At 39.9% G+C, this 16,360-nt stretch overlaps 1 protein-coding gene across 4 annotated transcripts in view; it reads left to right on the top strand.

The window, feature by feature from the left end:
* LOC105087414 (guanine nucleotide-binding protein G(q) subunit alpha) overlaps positions 1-16,360 on the top strand; it is a 261,505-nt gene that overhangs the window by 90,796 nt on the left and 154,349 nt on the right. For all 4 annotated transcript variants that reach the window (XM_031449914.2, XM_031449915.2, XM_031449916.2 and 1 more), the window contains exon 2: positions 4,423-4,607. In XM_031449914.2, the coding sequence (XP_031305774.2) occupies positions 4,423-4,607 (185 nt within the window). The remainder of the gene's footprint in view (positions 1-4,422; positions 4,608-16,360) is intronic.

Below are 16,360 nucleotides of genomic sequence, written 5' to 3'. Positions count from 1 at the left end.
TGAGTAGATTGTTCAAATGCCCATTTCAAACCCTGAGATATTGTACAAGTTTATAAAAATAGGAGAAGGACATGAAATTTGGCTTACATATTGTTAGGGATAGTTCGTTTGTCTCCGTGATAGAACTCTTGCCAAGAAACAAAGGAAAGAGCTTTTTTTTTTTTTTTTTTTAAGCTTGGTTGATGTTTCAGTCTGTAGTGCAGAATAACACTTACATTGACTACTGTTATCATTGTACCTGTAGCATTTGCATTACCCAGGTTTTCTCTTACGTGAGAGAAAATTTGCTGCATTTATACAGTGCCTTCCCTTTAAATTTGCTGCATTTATACAGTGGCATCAAAGTGTGAGCATTAAATTCATGAGTGAAATTTAGCTGGGAAGGGAGGGCAGTCTTGGAAGGTGGCGCCCAGCTTCAGAATGGGTCCCTACTAATTGAAGTAGTGTTTGGAAATTCAGGATTATGTTAAATGGATGAAAGTTGAATGTGGTCAAAGCCAGGTTGAGACATTTTTGGACTGTGGGCAGTAGAAGTTAATTACCCTGGCTTTGGGCAGCTGTGACCGTGAAAGTAGTGCCCAACCCAAGCTGGGCTCGAGCCCTCGTGCTGCTGGTTACCAGCCATGCCGTCTCAGCTCTGACGCCTCACCTCTCCAAGGCCCCTTTTCCATGACATGGGGAAAAAGACATCTACCTTGTAGAGTTGTGAGAAGATAAAATAAAAGTGTGTTTCAAAGCAGCAAAGTATAAAGGGTTGAACACAAATTTCTTTTGGTTTCCTTTACAAGAGAGAGGTTATTCAGGTTGTAGAGACCACTGTTTCCTGCCAGTATTGGAGATCAGTCCTAAAGATATAAAAATACTGTGCTGGTGGGGCGGGGCACAGGGTGGCTCACGGGTGCCTGGTCTGGGGCACAAGTTCTAGATTCATTAGTACTTTTGGGAGAGAGCAGCCCTGGATTCTGGTTAGGGCTTTATCATCATGATTAGCTTTCAGAAGAGTGTTACAAGAGAGTTAGTCGGGGAGGGTATAGCTCAGTGGTACGGTGTGTGGCTAGTATGCATGAGTCCTGGGTTCAATCCCCAGTACCTCCATTAAAAAAATACACATAAACCTAGCCTCTCCTCAAAACAAAACAACAACAACAAGTAAGCCAGTTTCTTTATGAGGATGGGTAAGAGCTCAGTGGCAGTGTGCATACTTACCTTGCACAAGGTTCTGGGTTCAGTCCCCAGTACCTCTGTTTAAATAAATAAATTAGTTCATTAAATAGAAATTCTTCTGTATAGCACAGGGAACTATATTCAATATCTTGTAGGAACCTATAATGAAAAGGATTATGAAAACGAATATATGTATGCATACATATGACTGAAACATTATTCTGTACACCAGAAATTGACACAACATTATAAACAGACTATACTTCAGTTTTAAAAACGGCGAGTTAGTGACTAGAAAACAAGAAGCACTTTATAAACAAGAGAACACCTTACACACTTGATTTAGAGAGAAAGGGCAGAAGAAGAGAGAGGTACCTCCGTTCCCTTGCCTTCCTGGTCCATCATTTACTAAGCTGTCCCTGTTTTCCTGTGGGTATTTGTAGCTGGCAGGGTCTCAGTGGGAAACAAGTGGCACACTCCAGCTGGGTGTCTGAGGAGAGTTTTGTTCAGGGACCATCTACAAAGGCATTGACCAGGTGGAAGTAACCAGTGAGGGCTGGTGAGTGCCGTGGCTGTGGCTGGGGCCGGCAGGGAGAGGGAGCAGCTGCAGGAACCTGGAGTGGGCAGCTGTATGGAGACGGCTGCCCAGCAGGGGCTGTGGCCTTTTGAAGGGGACACAGCACATCTGTGGTGCTCTTGCAGGGAGCGAGCTGGGGGAGTAGATGATGCCCCTTCCTCATTCTCTTGGTCTCCGGTCTCCTCCTGGTGTCTTCTATGGACTCAGCCCAAGCAGAAGACCGAGGACAGAAAGGTGTGGACGTGACATCTGTACCACTCAGCCTCCTGGGGCACCAAGCAAGACGGGAACATGGAGAGAGAGGGTCCCGGGGTGTGTCTGGGGCCACAGGAAGATACCTTACTTTGGAGTTGATTGCTGGATTCTGTTTTGCTCCCTCTGAATTGCTCTGCACTCCATGCACATGCATGGGTCCCATCCTCCGCCTCTGGAGTCTTCGTTAGTGTGATGTCCAGGGCTTAGTGCGAATCCAGAGAGGTGCCTGGTGTTGACTCTTGCCCAGCACAGCTTAAGGGAAACACAGACTAGTGTGGTTTGGGTCTCTTACTTTCTTGATTTTATTTTTGAGGGGTGAGTATATAAAGAATTCTCAGATAGCGAGGAGAAGATCTCTCGCCAGATTCTCTTGCCTTTTCTTCTCATACCATTAACCTCACATACTAAGATTTCTTCCTGTTTTTGATGTGGAAAAAACTGGCAGACACTCTGATTTGATGATTATGTCTATAGTTGGGCCCTCAGAACAAGTGTTTGGCTCTGGGATAAAGATAATAAACAAAGAAGCAGTCTGGATCTTTTTCTTACACACTTTGAATTGCTTCAGGAAGGTAAAGATACTGGTTTCTTTCTAAAAATTGTCAAATGATAAAGAGAAACATTCTGTAGCTTTATTTCTATTAGGGATGCTACTTTTTAGATATTTCTTATTTTTCTCCAGTGTTCATGGATGGGATTATAAAATGTTCATTTTCAAGTCTTGGATTAATCTTGTTAAAATGGGTTGATAGCATTCACCCAGCAGTATTAACTTTATACTTCAAGGAGTTCTGGATCACTTTATTAAAAGTCATATGAAAATGATAAAGGAAGTATTAACTTTATATTTCAAGAAATTCCAGATCACTTTATTAAAAGTCATATGAAATGGATAAAGGAACCGGCGACCGCAGGACTGCAAGGCTAGAAGTCATCTTTCATTGTGACTATGTGAGGTTTCTGTGTTTACCAAGACATCTGTAGTCATTTAAGAGTTCTTCTATGAAAACTGTAATACTTATTTGAATTTTTCATGATTGTTTATAAAGATAGTAATGAAATCCAACCACCAGAAAAACCAAACAAAATTAGGGCAGATGTTGTATTCTTAGTTTTTAGTTCTCCTTTTCTGGCTTTTTTTTTTTTTTTTTTTAATGCCTTGGCGATAGGAAGCGACAGCAAAGATGCTGTAATCATCCTGTGTACTATTATTACTATTATTATATTCCTCTGTATTTAATAAACAAAAACTTTTCATTTTTTCCCCCATATTGTTAAGGTGAAGAAATTTGGAAATTTTTGGAATTTCAAGGAAGTCTGAAAGTGGGTGGTATTGAGAAGTGAAATTCCATACCTCCCAAACCTTGACTTACACTTAGAAAAATGAAGTTTTTAGATTCATAGTTGTAGATTCACTGGAGAAGAAATCTGTTGTCATTCAGTGAAATGACCTCATCTCTCCATCTTTCCTTCTTCCCACGGGCATTTGTAGCTTTGTTACGGATTCTCTGCAGGCTTGTGGTAACCAAAAAGGAATATTGAAGGAGGGTAAAATTAAAGCACAGAAGAAAAAAAATCCAGAAATAGTAAATTTCTCTGTCATGTTGTGGTTAAGAATGGGCAGGAGATGGGAGACTCACTCTTTCGCTCTATCTTTTCTGAATTAAGTGATTCCTGGGAATAACACAGCCGACCAAACCCCCTGGAAATGCATACAGTTGATACTTGCTGTCCAGAAAAATCCCAATTTTTTCTTACCTGGATACTGTGCTCTTCATATGCCCCATTTTATTTTTTAAATTTATTTTTATTTTAATTTTTTTCCTCTAGATCACCTTTTGGAAATTACTTTGACCCAGGGCCCCTAAAACTGTGCCACAGAACGCAGCACAGAGTAGGGACCACCCTATTTTAAAATAAGAAAATGTCTAGAAATCTTCAGGCATTTTTTCGGTCTTACTGCTCTCTGAGCAGTGTTGATGAAGGTGCATTGTCATTTCCAGATCCAAATCCTGGCTAAACATCCCAGCCTTAGGAAGCCTTTCAGATATTCCCCAGAGAAGAGAGCTTTATCAAGTGTTTATTCTGTTCAAAAGATGCTGTTTTCATCGTGTTTCTTGTAAGATACATGGTTAGAAATCACTATCAAAATTCCATGCTGAGTGGCTTCCAAAGAGGTGACAGGTTTTTTTGTTTTTGTTTGTTTTGTTTTCTTAAAGCTTATCTGCCTCTGAAGTGGACCCTCACTGCTGTCATTTAGCTGAGTGTTTAGCATGGTGGTGTTCCCCTCCTGTGGCGGAGCTCTCTTGTGATGCTCCTGTCAGGCCCTTGAGGGTGTGACATGCAGGCCCCGTTCCCAGTTCAGTTGTCTGGGAGACAGTGAGAAGGTCTCATGGTCTGATGAGCTGCTGTGGTTTCTCTTCCAGGGACAGGCGAGAGTGGCAAGAGTACGTTTATCAAGCAGATGAGAATCATCCACGGGTCGGGCTACTCTGATGAAGACAAAAGGGGCTTCACCAAGCTGGTGTATCAGAACATCTTCACGGCCATGCAGGCTATGATCAGAGCCATGGACACGCTCAAGATCCCCTACAAGTACGAGCACAATAAGGTAGGATGGCCCCTCCTGGGAACAGCTGGCAGAGCCGTCCCAGTGCCAGCGGCCTCTCCAATGTCTGGGATGCGTAGTGGCTTTTTTAAGTGGACTTTTTCATCTCATCCTAAGTGGGACTTGGAGTGGCTCAATAAGTGGCTTATAATTTTTTTTCCCCCTTAAGTCTTCAAAGTCACATCTGTAAAAAACTGGAGTTGTGTTCTTAGTGCTATCAGTGAAAGACCTATTTGGATATTTAGCAATAGGTACGTGTTAGTTTACAACGTTAGGGGTGCACATTACATTAAGACAGTGTGTCAGTTCAAGACAAATTGACCGAAGTGAGGGAATTCAGATGAGAAGGAGTCGCCTTGCTTCCACCTCCCACTCTTCGTGCTTCCTTGAAAACAGAACAAAAAGAGCTGAAGATCATTCTGTCCAGCTTAATTTTGTATTTCGTGACTTCCTTTCAGTAGTACCACAGGCTTGATTTTAGTTCAAAATAGGCCCATCTGTCACTTCCAGTAACCTTTCAAACACGTTTCCCTGCAATTGTGTTAAAGTAATGGGAACTTACAAAATCACTTGAGAAATGGTTAGGAGAAAAAAAAATCTAATTTTTTTAGCTTTTTAGAAAACAAGCAAAATTTCCCCATATTTAGCATTACATCTTGGTTGAAATACAAAACCAGGTTTTTCATTCAGACAAAAAACATGTGCTGTAATTGCTCTCCGTCCGAATATTCTAGCTGTGTGATGCCCAGCAAGGTTGGTGCATTTCGGGGTGTCTCCAGGTTTGAGTTATATGAGTTTCTGAGGGAAGCGGAATGTATTTGGAATTTGTAGAAATGTCTTCCTGGTCTGCTTTCTTCCCTTCCCAATAATCAATCAGTATGTCCACTGATAGATACAATCTTTGTGCCTTATAACTTGTAGGTGCTGACCTTAGAGTAAGCTGGTGAAACCTCACAATTGCTGACAACACACTACATTTGCACCCACAATTATTTTAGGGCCCTCAGTCAGAACTTTCATTCTCTCTGTACTCTTGATAAGCTGCCCTGAGGATATTTTTCATATACCAGGATCAATGGGTAATGGCAAGAAGTTGGCATGCCCAGTGTGACTCATAAACTGAGATGTAACTCACAAAAATGAATCATAGGTAAAATAAAGCAGTTTTCTGTACCTCCACTTCTGTTCCCATTTAGAAGGTTCTAAATATATGGATCATGTTAAAATCGGGCATTTCTTTGGGGGGGGGGTGGTTCCTTGAAATTGACTGGCTGTTTCTTATCTGATACCCTCACACTTAGTTTTCCGATGGCAACAGGAAAGTCTCCAGAAATAACAGAGACCCTCCAGAAATAGTCCTCCCTGCTTCTGCTTTCAAAAGTGAAAAGATCTGGGTATGTGGTACCTGAATCAGATGAGGCTGCCTGGATTTCCAAGCAGTCTGGATTGTAAAGGATCAGGGTTTTTCCCCCTAAGAAATCTAAGTGTAAGGAGTTTCTGAAATAGGTGGCATGCTTGTTTTGTTGCAGTTGTTAGACAGTTCTGTTGAAGGATTATGTGTTTTTTAAGTACCAGTGACTTTCCTACTTACAGTTGGTGGATAATACGACGATCTGATGAATTCTGGCTGTTACCATCTGTATGATGTAACTGGTGTGTATGTCTGTGTGTATATTTTATATACGCATACATATTGCCAGTTTACACATTACACTACAATACTATCTCTTTTATTATACCAAAAAGTCATCTTTCTTCACGCTCCAGAACAATCCTTCAGGATCTTGCCTTGATGTTAAATTTTCATAAGATCATTTATTGTATAGCCGTATAGATGTAGAAGATGATTTGGAATTTATGCCTTATTCATAGAACATGTTGAAGAATACTTAATGTGTGTTATTTGAGTTCTTTGTATCAATTCTAGTTAAGTAGACTTGACTGTGTTGAATACCATTCAGTTAAAAAAATCATCGTAAAATGTTATAATAATATGGATTTTTCTCAGAGATCATAATTATCCTGTGAAATCTTCCCACGTCTCTTGACTACTTAACATACTGCCTAAAATAGTGACGATAGAGTGTGCTGACCTCTGAATTCCTCAATATGTTCAATCCCCTTTAATTCATAATATAAATAAGTTCACATTTGCTCCATTTTCTCAACAACATATGCAAATTTTAAAGCATCACCCGCCACCCCTTGCTTCCTCCACCAGCTTCCCGAGCTCTGCCCACTCCTTGCCTTTGTTAACGCTCATTGAAGAAATCATGTCTTCCGTCTCCTGCCTGTTCCGCCCAGCTGCCGCTGCCTCCTGGGGTTCTTCTCTGCTGCCCCCGTGGTGTGAGTGATCCCACCGCTTTAGCAGAACCCGTCGTGGAGTGTTTATGATTGCCTAGCTGGTAGTGATGGTGATGATCTGGGTACTGGTCTTGTTTCCCTGACAGCTTCTAGGCTCTTTGAAAGGAAATCTGTGTCAATTCCATCTTGGTCTTCTTCATCGTCCCTGACGTCATAACTTGTACATAGTAGGTGTTCAAAGAATACTTGTTTTTATGAGTAGGTAAATTATTTGTAAGCTCACACAACTGAAAGCCTCCTCTCCTGCCTCCAGATTTTTGAAGTGCTTATTCAAGTCAACAGCTAGCTTTTGCAATCATTCCATATGCATAAGGGAATAAATACAGTGGGCTGTGAGGGATGCAAAGAAGGTTAACCAGGGCTAGGCAGAAATTTGCAGTCCAGAAAGACGGGAGGGCATAGCTGAAGGAGGGGCCCCTTTGGGGAGGTAGAACGGCTACAGGAAATGTTCAGAAGGAAATGTAGGTGCAGTGTGTAAATTGTCCAGTTTAACTTGAACAGAATTCTTATGAAGGAGGCCTGGAGAATAAGAACCTCCCTAAATGGTTAGGAATATCCTTCTGAAAGGTTTTGAATCCAGGCTAAGAAGTTTGTGTTTTATTTTCTTGTATTTATGATACCTATTTAATAATAATGTTTTATGTTTCGGTTCGAATTTTCTGCAGAAGTTTCTGGTTATATTTTATCAGTAGTTTCAAGGACTTGGTGTGCATTTTATTAGCAATTACTAGGAAGCAGTGTGTTGTGATTTGTGTGATTTTTTTGACCCTAAAGATACAAAATAAATAACCATTTAGTTTATTTAAAAGCTGCTTTGCACCTACTGCCACATTGACTGTTATCTGTGGTAGTAGCATAAATAAAAACAAACATTTTCAAATATTCTCCAGCTTTTGTTCTTGCTTTTGAGTTCATATAAAGCAAAATGTATCTCACAGACGATATGGCCTTTTATTAACTGAGAAATTGTTCCCAGTTTCGTTCACTATGAAATTGGCCTGGGGGACAGCCATGCCAGAATATTAGAATTTCTCTTGCTCCTGTGTAAGTGTTACTGCATCGAATTGAGAGTCCCACCAGCTGGCTGGGGGACTGGCACAGTGGTCAGGAGGGTCCAGGCCACAGCCTGTGCCCCAGATAGTGACATGGCATTGCATGTCTCTTCATGGCCCTTACTCAGTATTCCAAGGCTCTTCAGTTCAGGGGAGCTTGTAATAAATTGCAAATTTGTACCGAAAAACAGATTTATTCTTCCCTGGGTGTGTATCCACTATCCTATTCTTGGACTTTCTTGGCCAAACAAGCAATATTTATAGGTGAGCTGCTTGGACTCAGAGAACGTGTTTGAGAACTTCCTCTGAATACTGTGAGCTTGGGTTTGTTTATTTCTAAATATTACTTTGCCTTTTCCCTAAACACGACTGCTGGTAGCTAAAGTTAAAAGAGATAAATATTTGTCCCTTAGTCAAATCAAAAGATCCAGTTAAGGCTCCACTAGGTGCGAGGCGTTCAGCGATGAGAATGAGATTACTCCGCCATGTCTTACTTTGCAAAAGGGAGAATTTTCATCACTGTTATTTTATGCTTTCCTATCTTATACCGCGTATTCTTCTGATTATTCTTTGTTTTGGCATTGCAATCAGCTCAATAAAATGTGTTACCATGGCTTCTTGTTTTATAATTTGTTATCTTCTCCACAACATGCCGGGAGCATCGTAGGAGCTTTTGTTCGCTGAGTGGATCACTCCAGATAGTGCGTCCTGGCAGCCCTTTGCTGTTGGCCTATGGTGTCTGGGAGCTGTGGAATTGGGGTGTTCTGCTGGCAGTTTCACAGTATGGCAGTCATGGGAGGAGAAAGAATCTGGTGAGGGCTTCTTCATGTGGTGAACTCAAGATGGTTCCTGAGTAGAACTCAGCCGCATGCTAATGTTGGGTAGACGTTGTCACTTTCTGTTCTGGTTCTACTGTTGGACTGGAAAGTCATGCTGACTGGGGCCCTTTTAGCACGTAGGTCACAGCTTCCTTTGACCAACTAGCCAGGGATTTCCAGGTCTGGCACCTGCGTTGCACTTTCTCCGGGGGGGTGGAGAGGTTGAGAGGACACGTTGCTGTATTTCCTCTTGCCCACCCAGAACCCTTCTAAGAAAGGACTGGTCACAGAGCAAGTACCTTGTTAAACACATTTACGGCTTTCTGAATTTTCTGTACTTCCTGAGAAATCTAAGCTCCCAGAAGCCAATTTTTCAAAAGAAAAACTGTAGCCAAGATTCTGGAGAACTTGCCAGCTTATTTCTGCTTTTGAAAATTCAGCAGGAAATGACTATACTACTTTTTTCAACATGAGGGAATTTTTTTTTAACTTAAAATTTTTTTGATAGGGAGAGGTAATTTGGTTTATTTATTTTTTTAGTGGAAGTACTGGGAATTGAACCCAGGACCTCGTGCGTGCTAGGCATGCACTCTACCACTGAGCTATACCCTCCCCTCCAACCCCTGAGTGAATTTTCTGAGAGACTGATTTCATTTTAATATTTGTCACCTGTGTAATAAGCATATAATAAAGATAGACCTTAATCAGTATATTTTTGTGTCTCTGAAGAGTTGTTTCAGTCAAGGTTCTCTGCTTGCAAGTAACAGAAGCCAACACTAGTAGCTAACTTACATAGAAAAAGAACTTACAGGAATTTGAGGCCACTGGGAGAATGGAGGAGAAGCCAAGGACTGACTCTTGGAAACCAGGACAGGTCTGTGGAATTCATTCTGCGAGCAGGATGAACTCTGACCGCTTTCAGTCTTCTGTCACCCGACGCAGGATTCTAATTCCTGGGAAAACTGGCCTGATTGGTCTAGCCTGGCTTCTGTGCTAGCTCTTGGGACAAGGCTGGGCAATTTGATTGACAATCCCTGAGGGAAATCCGGGTACAGTTACTAGAGGAAGAGGAATGGTAGATAACTGGCACAAATCACAATTATCCACTGCAAAATCATACTATCAATCTAGAAGATAAAACGACACGTGGATTCTCCATAGACGGAAGCCCTCCACTTTTTCTCAGCATATGCTAAGCCTATCCCAAAACAGTTTCTTTTTCTGGGTTGGTTCAGGATAGTGGGGTGGGGGGAAGTCGAGGGATTAGTGACATAATAACAGTTATAAATGAAGTCAGTGGCTGAGTTTGAGCCCAAGCTCTGAATAGCTGAATAACCTTGGGATTGTCACATTTCCTCCCTATGCCTCAATTTCTTTACTCTCTAAGTGTCCTCATCTGTTGAATGGGACAAATAGTAATAGGATTGTTTCAAGAGCTGAACAGGTAAAAATGTATGTGAAAATGTCTTGCAAATGATTTAAAAGAAGTTTAGAAGTTACTCTAAGATGAACTGTCACCATGGAGAGGCCGAATACTAGTAATCTTCCATCTTTATTAAGAATAAAACAAACAAAATAAACAACATGACCCGATTTAGGAGGTATCTAAGGAAAACTTTCCTCAGAGTGACAGTCATTGAAATGGGATACTAAGGGATGTAGAGAAATCTCCTTATCTGGATGTGTTCAAAAATAGAATGTATTTTTAACATGTGAAATTCTTTAAGGCAATTTTGCTGAAATAAGACCAGGGATGGACTAGACAACCTCTCAGATGCTTTCCAGCACTATTTTCCCTCATGCTGGTTCTCTGATTTCAAAACTCTAACAAAGAGATGAAGCTATTGTTAAAGTTAGTTTATTATGATTTAAAGCTCCTGCCCTTTTTGAACATTGTCCATTCCAGAGCACTTAGGAGAATTAAAAAAAAAAAAAAAAGACAATTCAAAACAGATTGATTTTGACAATGGTCTCTAGCACAGAGATTTTTCTTTCTCTGCATCTGAATCCCACAAGTGATTACAATATTTATATCTGTGTTAAGTTTTGGATTTTTTTTTTTAACAGTGTTCAGAGTTCCAAATCAGATGCAGGTTTTGTGGCTATTGGTAGTGATAGTTATTTTAATTGGATTCTTGGCTACTGGCCACCAGAGCCAGCCTGTGCTTTTTCATAGGGAAACTTTTTACTCCTATTTCTACAAATCCACCACTTTTTCCCTTCCCTCTGGGACTCTTGTTGGGAGTTGATCACCACTGATTATCTGGTTGCTTTCAATATCAGCTTTCAAAATCCCTTTGTATACTTTCTTTTCTCTTTTAATATCTTGCAAATATGCCCTAGCCATATTTTCTCCTCACTTTATCCTTGTTCCACTGTAATTCTTTATTCATTTTATACCAATGGCAGCCATATAAAAATAGAAGATGAATATGAGATTTTATAATCCCTTTTTCTTAGCTAAAATTAATCCATAATCCCAAGGCATGCCATATCATTTATCCGGGATGAGTTAGCTTGGGTTCATGTTCATCAGAGGAGAATGCTGAAGCAAGGAAAGACTTCAACAATATAAGGCTGATTTCTTTTTTTGGTAACTTTTTATATGCAGAAAAGTGCACACATCATTAGTATTGTCCATGTATTTTTCCATTGTGAACACATTTGTATACAGATCTGTTGATCTAGAATAATATGAACAGAAATTCAGAAGTCTTCTCATGCTTCCTTCAAAATACTCCCAGCCTCCAAAGGGGGACCGCCCTCCTGCCTTCTTTCCCTCTCCTTTTGTATTTATCAATTTTTTTTAATTGAAGTATAGTCAGTTTACAATGTTGTATCAATTTCTAGTGTATATCAGTCATATATATACATACATATATTCATTTTCATACATCCTGCCTTCTAATAACATAGATTAGTTTTGTTAATTTTAGAACTCTGTGTGAATGGAGGCATACAGTATATACTCCTTTGTGTCTTGTTTACTTTGCTCAGATGAGCCTGTGAAATGTGGCCAGTGTGACTGAGGAACTGAATTTTTACTTCACTTGATCTTTTAAATTGACATTTATATTTACACCTGTCTAATGGCTACTGTATTGGACAGCACATTGTACAATATTCCATTTTATGAATATGCTCTGGTTTGTTATATATCCTATCGTTAATAGAAGTTTGGGTGTTTCTGGCTATTACATATAGTGGCAATATAAACATTCCTGTACTTGTCTTTCGGTGAACATAAGCATGCATTTCTTTGGGGTACGTACCTAGAATTTGGAATCGCTGAGTTGGAAGGTATACATCTGGCTAGTTTCAGTACATAGATGGTACCAAAGAGTTTTCCAGCGTGGTTGTACCAGTTTCACTTCCACCAGCAGTCTGAGTGTTCTAGCTGCTTCTATCTTTTACAACACTTGGTTTTATTAGTCTTTTTATTTTAGCTTTTCTGGGGGCCAGATATGGTGTCACATTGTTGTATTTCTTTGATAGGTAGGCATGTTGAGCACCTTTTCATATATTTGTTAGCAATTTGGTTATCTATTTAAAAATACTTCTTACCTTATTTCCCACTGGATTGTCTGATTTCTTATCGTTTTCTAAGAGTTCTTCATATATTAAGGATATGAATCTCTGTTGAGTAAATGCATTACAAATATCATCTCTGCTTTGTGGCTTGCTTTTCATAGTTCTTTAAGTGAAAAGAAGTTCTTAATTGTAACAAAGTTCAGTTTATCATTTTTTCACCCTTCTGATTTGTGCTTTTGTATCCTTTTAAAGTAATCATTGCCTACTTCAAGATTGTGCAGATACTCTGCAGGTTTTTCTTCTACGTTCTTCTGTTGTTTTTGCTTTTTACATTGAGATCTAAAATCTATTTCAGATGACTTGTAGAGTATGGTGTGAGGTGGGGCTGTCGGGTTTTATTTTTTTCTTATGGGTATATAGTTAACTCATTTCTTGGAAAGACCATCCTTTACCCAGTGCAATGCAATGTCTGTCATATTTGTCACAAATCAAGTGAATGTGTGTGTGTGTGTGTGTGTGTGTGTCTGTTCTGATTGATTAGTCTATTTTGTGTATTTTTGTGTCTTTGCTGTATTCTTTCAACCTCTGAGCTTTGAAATGAATTTTAATTTTGGGCTAATATAAGTCATTCAGCTTTGATTTTCTTCTTCAAGACTGTACAAGAGCTGAATTTATTTGTTTGTAGTTAAAACTACCTTTAAGGAAGAACATTTTTTTAAACTAATGGGTAGATTTCCTGGGGTGAATTCAAATATCACTATTCTCTGCAACGCAAACGTCTTCCCTTCCTTGGAGCCTCAGGTGGTTTTCTTGTTCAGCTTGTGTTGGCTGCATGGCTTGGTACGGTGCCTGCTGTTTTTCCTAGATTAGTAACGTGGCATTTTTCTCATTAATTGCTTCATTTACAAAGGGTCATGGAGCTGCTGTGAGGCTTTGTCATTATTTACTGGGGTCATGTTCTTTCTTACGTTCACATTTCCTTTAACCAGAGTAGGAGCTAGACTGTGAGCGCCTTCGGGTTCTCCTCATTTCCCTTCCACTTACCTTTTTTGGGGCCAGCATTGCTCTGAACCACCTAAATTTGGCTGATTTGTCACCAGAACCCCTTCTGATTTCATATCTTCACTATCCATAGCATAGTAGAAGGATTGAACAGGCTTCCCTGGGTCTTGTTTTGTTTTGAAGTCTCCAGCTGTTGTGGACATAGGCCATCTAGTGTGGCTCAGTGTGAGAGCCGCAGGTAGGTGAGGAGGTGATGCGAGCTGGTTTTGCACTTTTGTTAACTACAGTATTTTAATCCCATTATGTAAAATTTTTATTCATCTTTGTCTTTTTTTAAAGATTATACTCTACTTATAGTTATTATAAAGTATTGGCTATATTCCCAGGGTTGTACAATATATCCTCGTGCTTATTTTGTACGTAATAGTTAGTACCTCTCAATGCCTTGTATTCATTGTGTCTTAATGAAGGTGTTGAGAAGCAACTCGTTTTGGTGAAGCGGGGGTATTAAGCACAGGCAGGCGAAGCTGTAGACATACGCAGCTACACACTTACATGTGCACACACTCATGTATGATTGTTGTCTCGTGTGCTAGGAATGACCTTTGGACACTGTATACATGGGGATTAAACTGATAATACGTACGTACTGTACGTGTTTAAAGCTTATCAGTGCCAGGTCTGCTTTGCAGTCCATCTCGTCTGGAAGTCACTCATCTCATGTGTCTGTCTCCAGCTAATCCACGATGTTTTAAAATTGGGCGAAAGGAAGAAAATTCATAGTTATGGGCAGAAATAGGGCTTTAATCATTTAAACCTAGCACAATATGTGGCACACGGTTTTACCCTGTTTGTTGTTTGCTGAATGAATAAACAAATGAAAATTTGTGTACCATATGATGGGCTTTTATGTACAGTGTGGTATATGCTGTGTAAGAACACACTTGTGGGAGTCGGACATTTGATTTGAAGCCTGGCTGTACAACAGAATCGCTGTCTGATATTGTGCAAGTTAATCTCTCTGAATTCCAGTTTCCTTATATGTAAGATAGTGGTGATTATAATGCCTGCTTCACAATGTGTGGGGAGAATTAAATCATCGTCATTGAAAATGTTGTTTGTTGTTAAATGGAGATGATATTCTTTCATTTTGTTGCTCAACAAATATTTACTGAATACTTCTTTTATGAAAATCAACATAAAGCAATTTGAAAGGTTTTTAAAAAGCTAACAGCAAGTACTGTAAGGAGCATTACTGATTTGTCCAAGCACACACGAGAACTCTGCTTAAGCGATCTCCCTCTCAGTCCTTCAGCAGCTCAGACCTTGGATGTCCAGGGCCTGAAAGCCACCGTATAAGACACATGTGGCCTAGTTTAACACATTTTAGTAGGAAGTTGTGAATCTGGTCGTTTGGCTTATCTTAGTTAGCTCCTGGCAAAGCATCACATAAATACTTTCCTTGCTCTTTTAAACCAAGTAATGCATGATTTTCCCTTTAATTTTAAGACAATGCATCTATTTTCAATTAGAGAGGCAGAGTCTATTTGTTGGAACCAAGGGAAGTGAATGCCTAATGGATCTGAAGTGATCTAGTGAGAGTATGAGAAATGCTAGCATGTTCCCTTCTCCTCCTCGCAACGCTGAACAAACAATTTCAGTTCTGCCTTACTTTGCTGTGGTAGACGTTTAGGTGGGCCTTGCCTGCAATTTAGCAAAGTGGCAGTTTTGCTTAGCTTGGTCATGGATATCAAAGCCTAAAACATTCTTGTTTCTTGTTCTTTGTTCTCCACTATATTGTTTACCCTAAATCACTTACACTTGCTATTTAATTGTGTTTTTAAACAGCATATTGTTAATATACTCTGATTTTCGTGAGTATATATGCATGTATCCAAACATGAATATCTGCACGGAAATGTACTTTAAAAAATAGTGACATTTTTGTGTCATGTTATATATTATATGACACTTCTCTTTCAAGATAAAAAACTGCCCCACTTAAAGCTAGGGTCGCTAGTCTTGGCTGATTCGTTGTGAACCTATAGTTTGAACACATTTATTTCCCTGATTTTTGTATTTCTTGAAGTGAGTTTGCTAAGAAGATACCTTTCAGCTGTTGCCACCACTACTTTGTAAGATGACTATGCAATTTTCTTACCATCTTTTGTTATTTGTTTGAAATGAAAAATGACTTAGAAAGGACTGGCGTTACTGGCAAATAGCAAGAAGCTTGGTATCACTGCTGAGATGGGTAAAGGTATAGATTGCTTGGTAGATTATTTGCTACGCATATCCTCTGTGTAAAAAGAGTACAACGGTTTTGAGCTAAAAAGAAAGCTGTCCTACTGTAGTAGACTTTGGCATCTGGGAGATGGTGAACAGTCCGTAAAGTCCATGACTCTATGGTAGGAGTTTGGCTATTCAGGTCATTGTTTTCTTCATGCATTCTTTTTTTTTTTTTTCTTTTTAAGTGTAGGTACTGGTACTGGGGATTGAACCCAGGACCTCGCACATGCTAAGCAGGTACTATGCCATGGAGCTGGACCCCGCCCCTTTGTACATTCTTGAAGGCATTGGCCTGGTCTTTGCTTTCAGCTTGTGCCTGTGGCAAAGGGATAGGAGTGTGTAGCTATTTGGTTATATGACACTGCAGCCAGACCCTCACTAAAGTTGGATGTTAAAATACTTCTGGATTTAGTTACCCTTCAATTGACCTTGGTCCTGTATTCCGTATTGTAATGGAAAATTTAGTGTCAGCAAGGCTTGTCAGAGTTTTAAGGATTTTGGCGTTAGCAGGGCCAAGTGCGATGTCAGTGTGAAGACCCTTCCTTCCTTTACAGAATTTGATACTGGCATTAAAAGGTCAATACCAGATATTTTTCTGATGTTCTGTGTAGATGTTGTGCGGTGTGTGCCCAGCCATGGGGGAGAAGGGTGGCCCCCAAGGAAGAGTTGCCTTTTTTGTTGTACAGTGACCCTATCATTT

Source organism: Camelus dromedarius, chromosome 10 (genome assembly GCF_036321535.1).
Source record: "Camelus dromedarius isolate mCamDro1 chromosome 10, mCamDro1.pat, whole genome shotgun sequence".
Lineage (NCBI taxonomy): Eukaryota > Metazoa > Chordata > Mammalia > Artiodactyla > Camelidae > Camelus > Camelus dromedarius.
The sequence above is the reverse complement of the archived record's forward strand: the minus strand, read 5'-3'. Positions and strand labels throughout refer to the sequence as shown.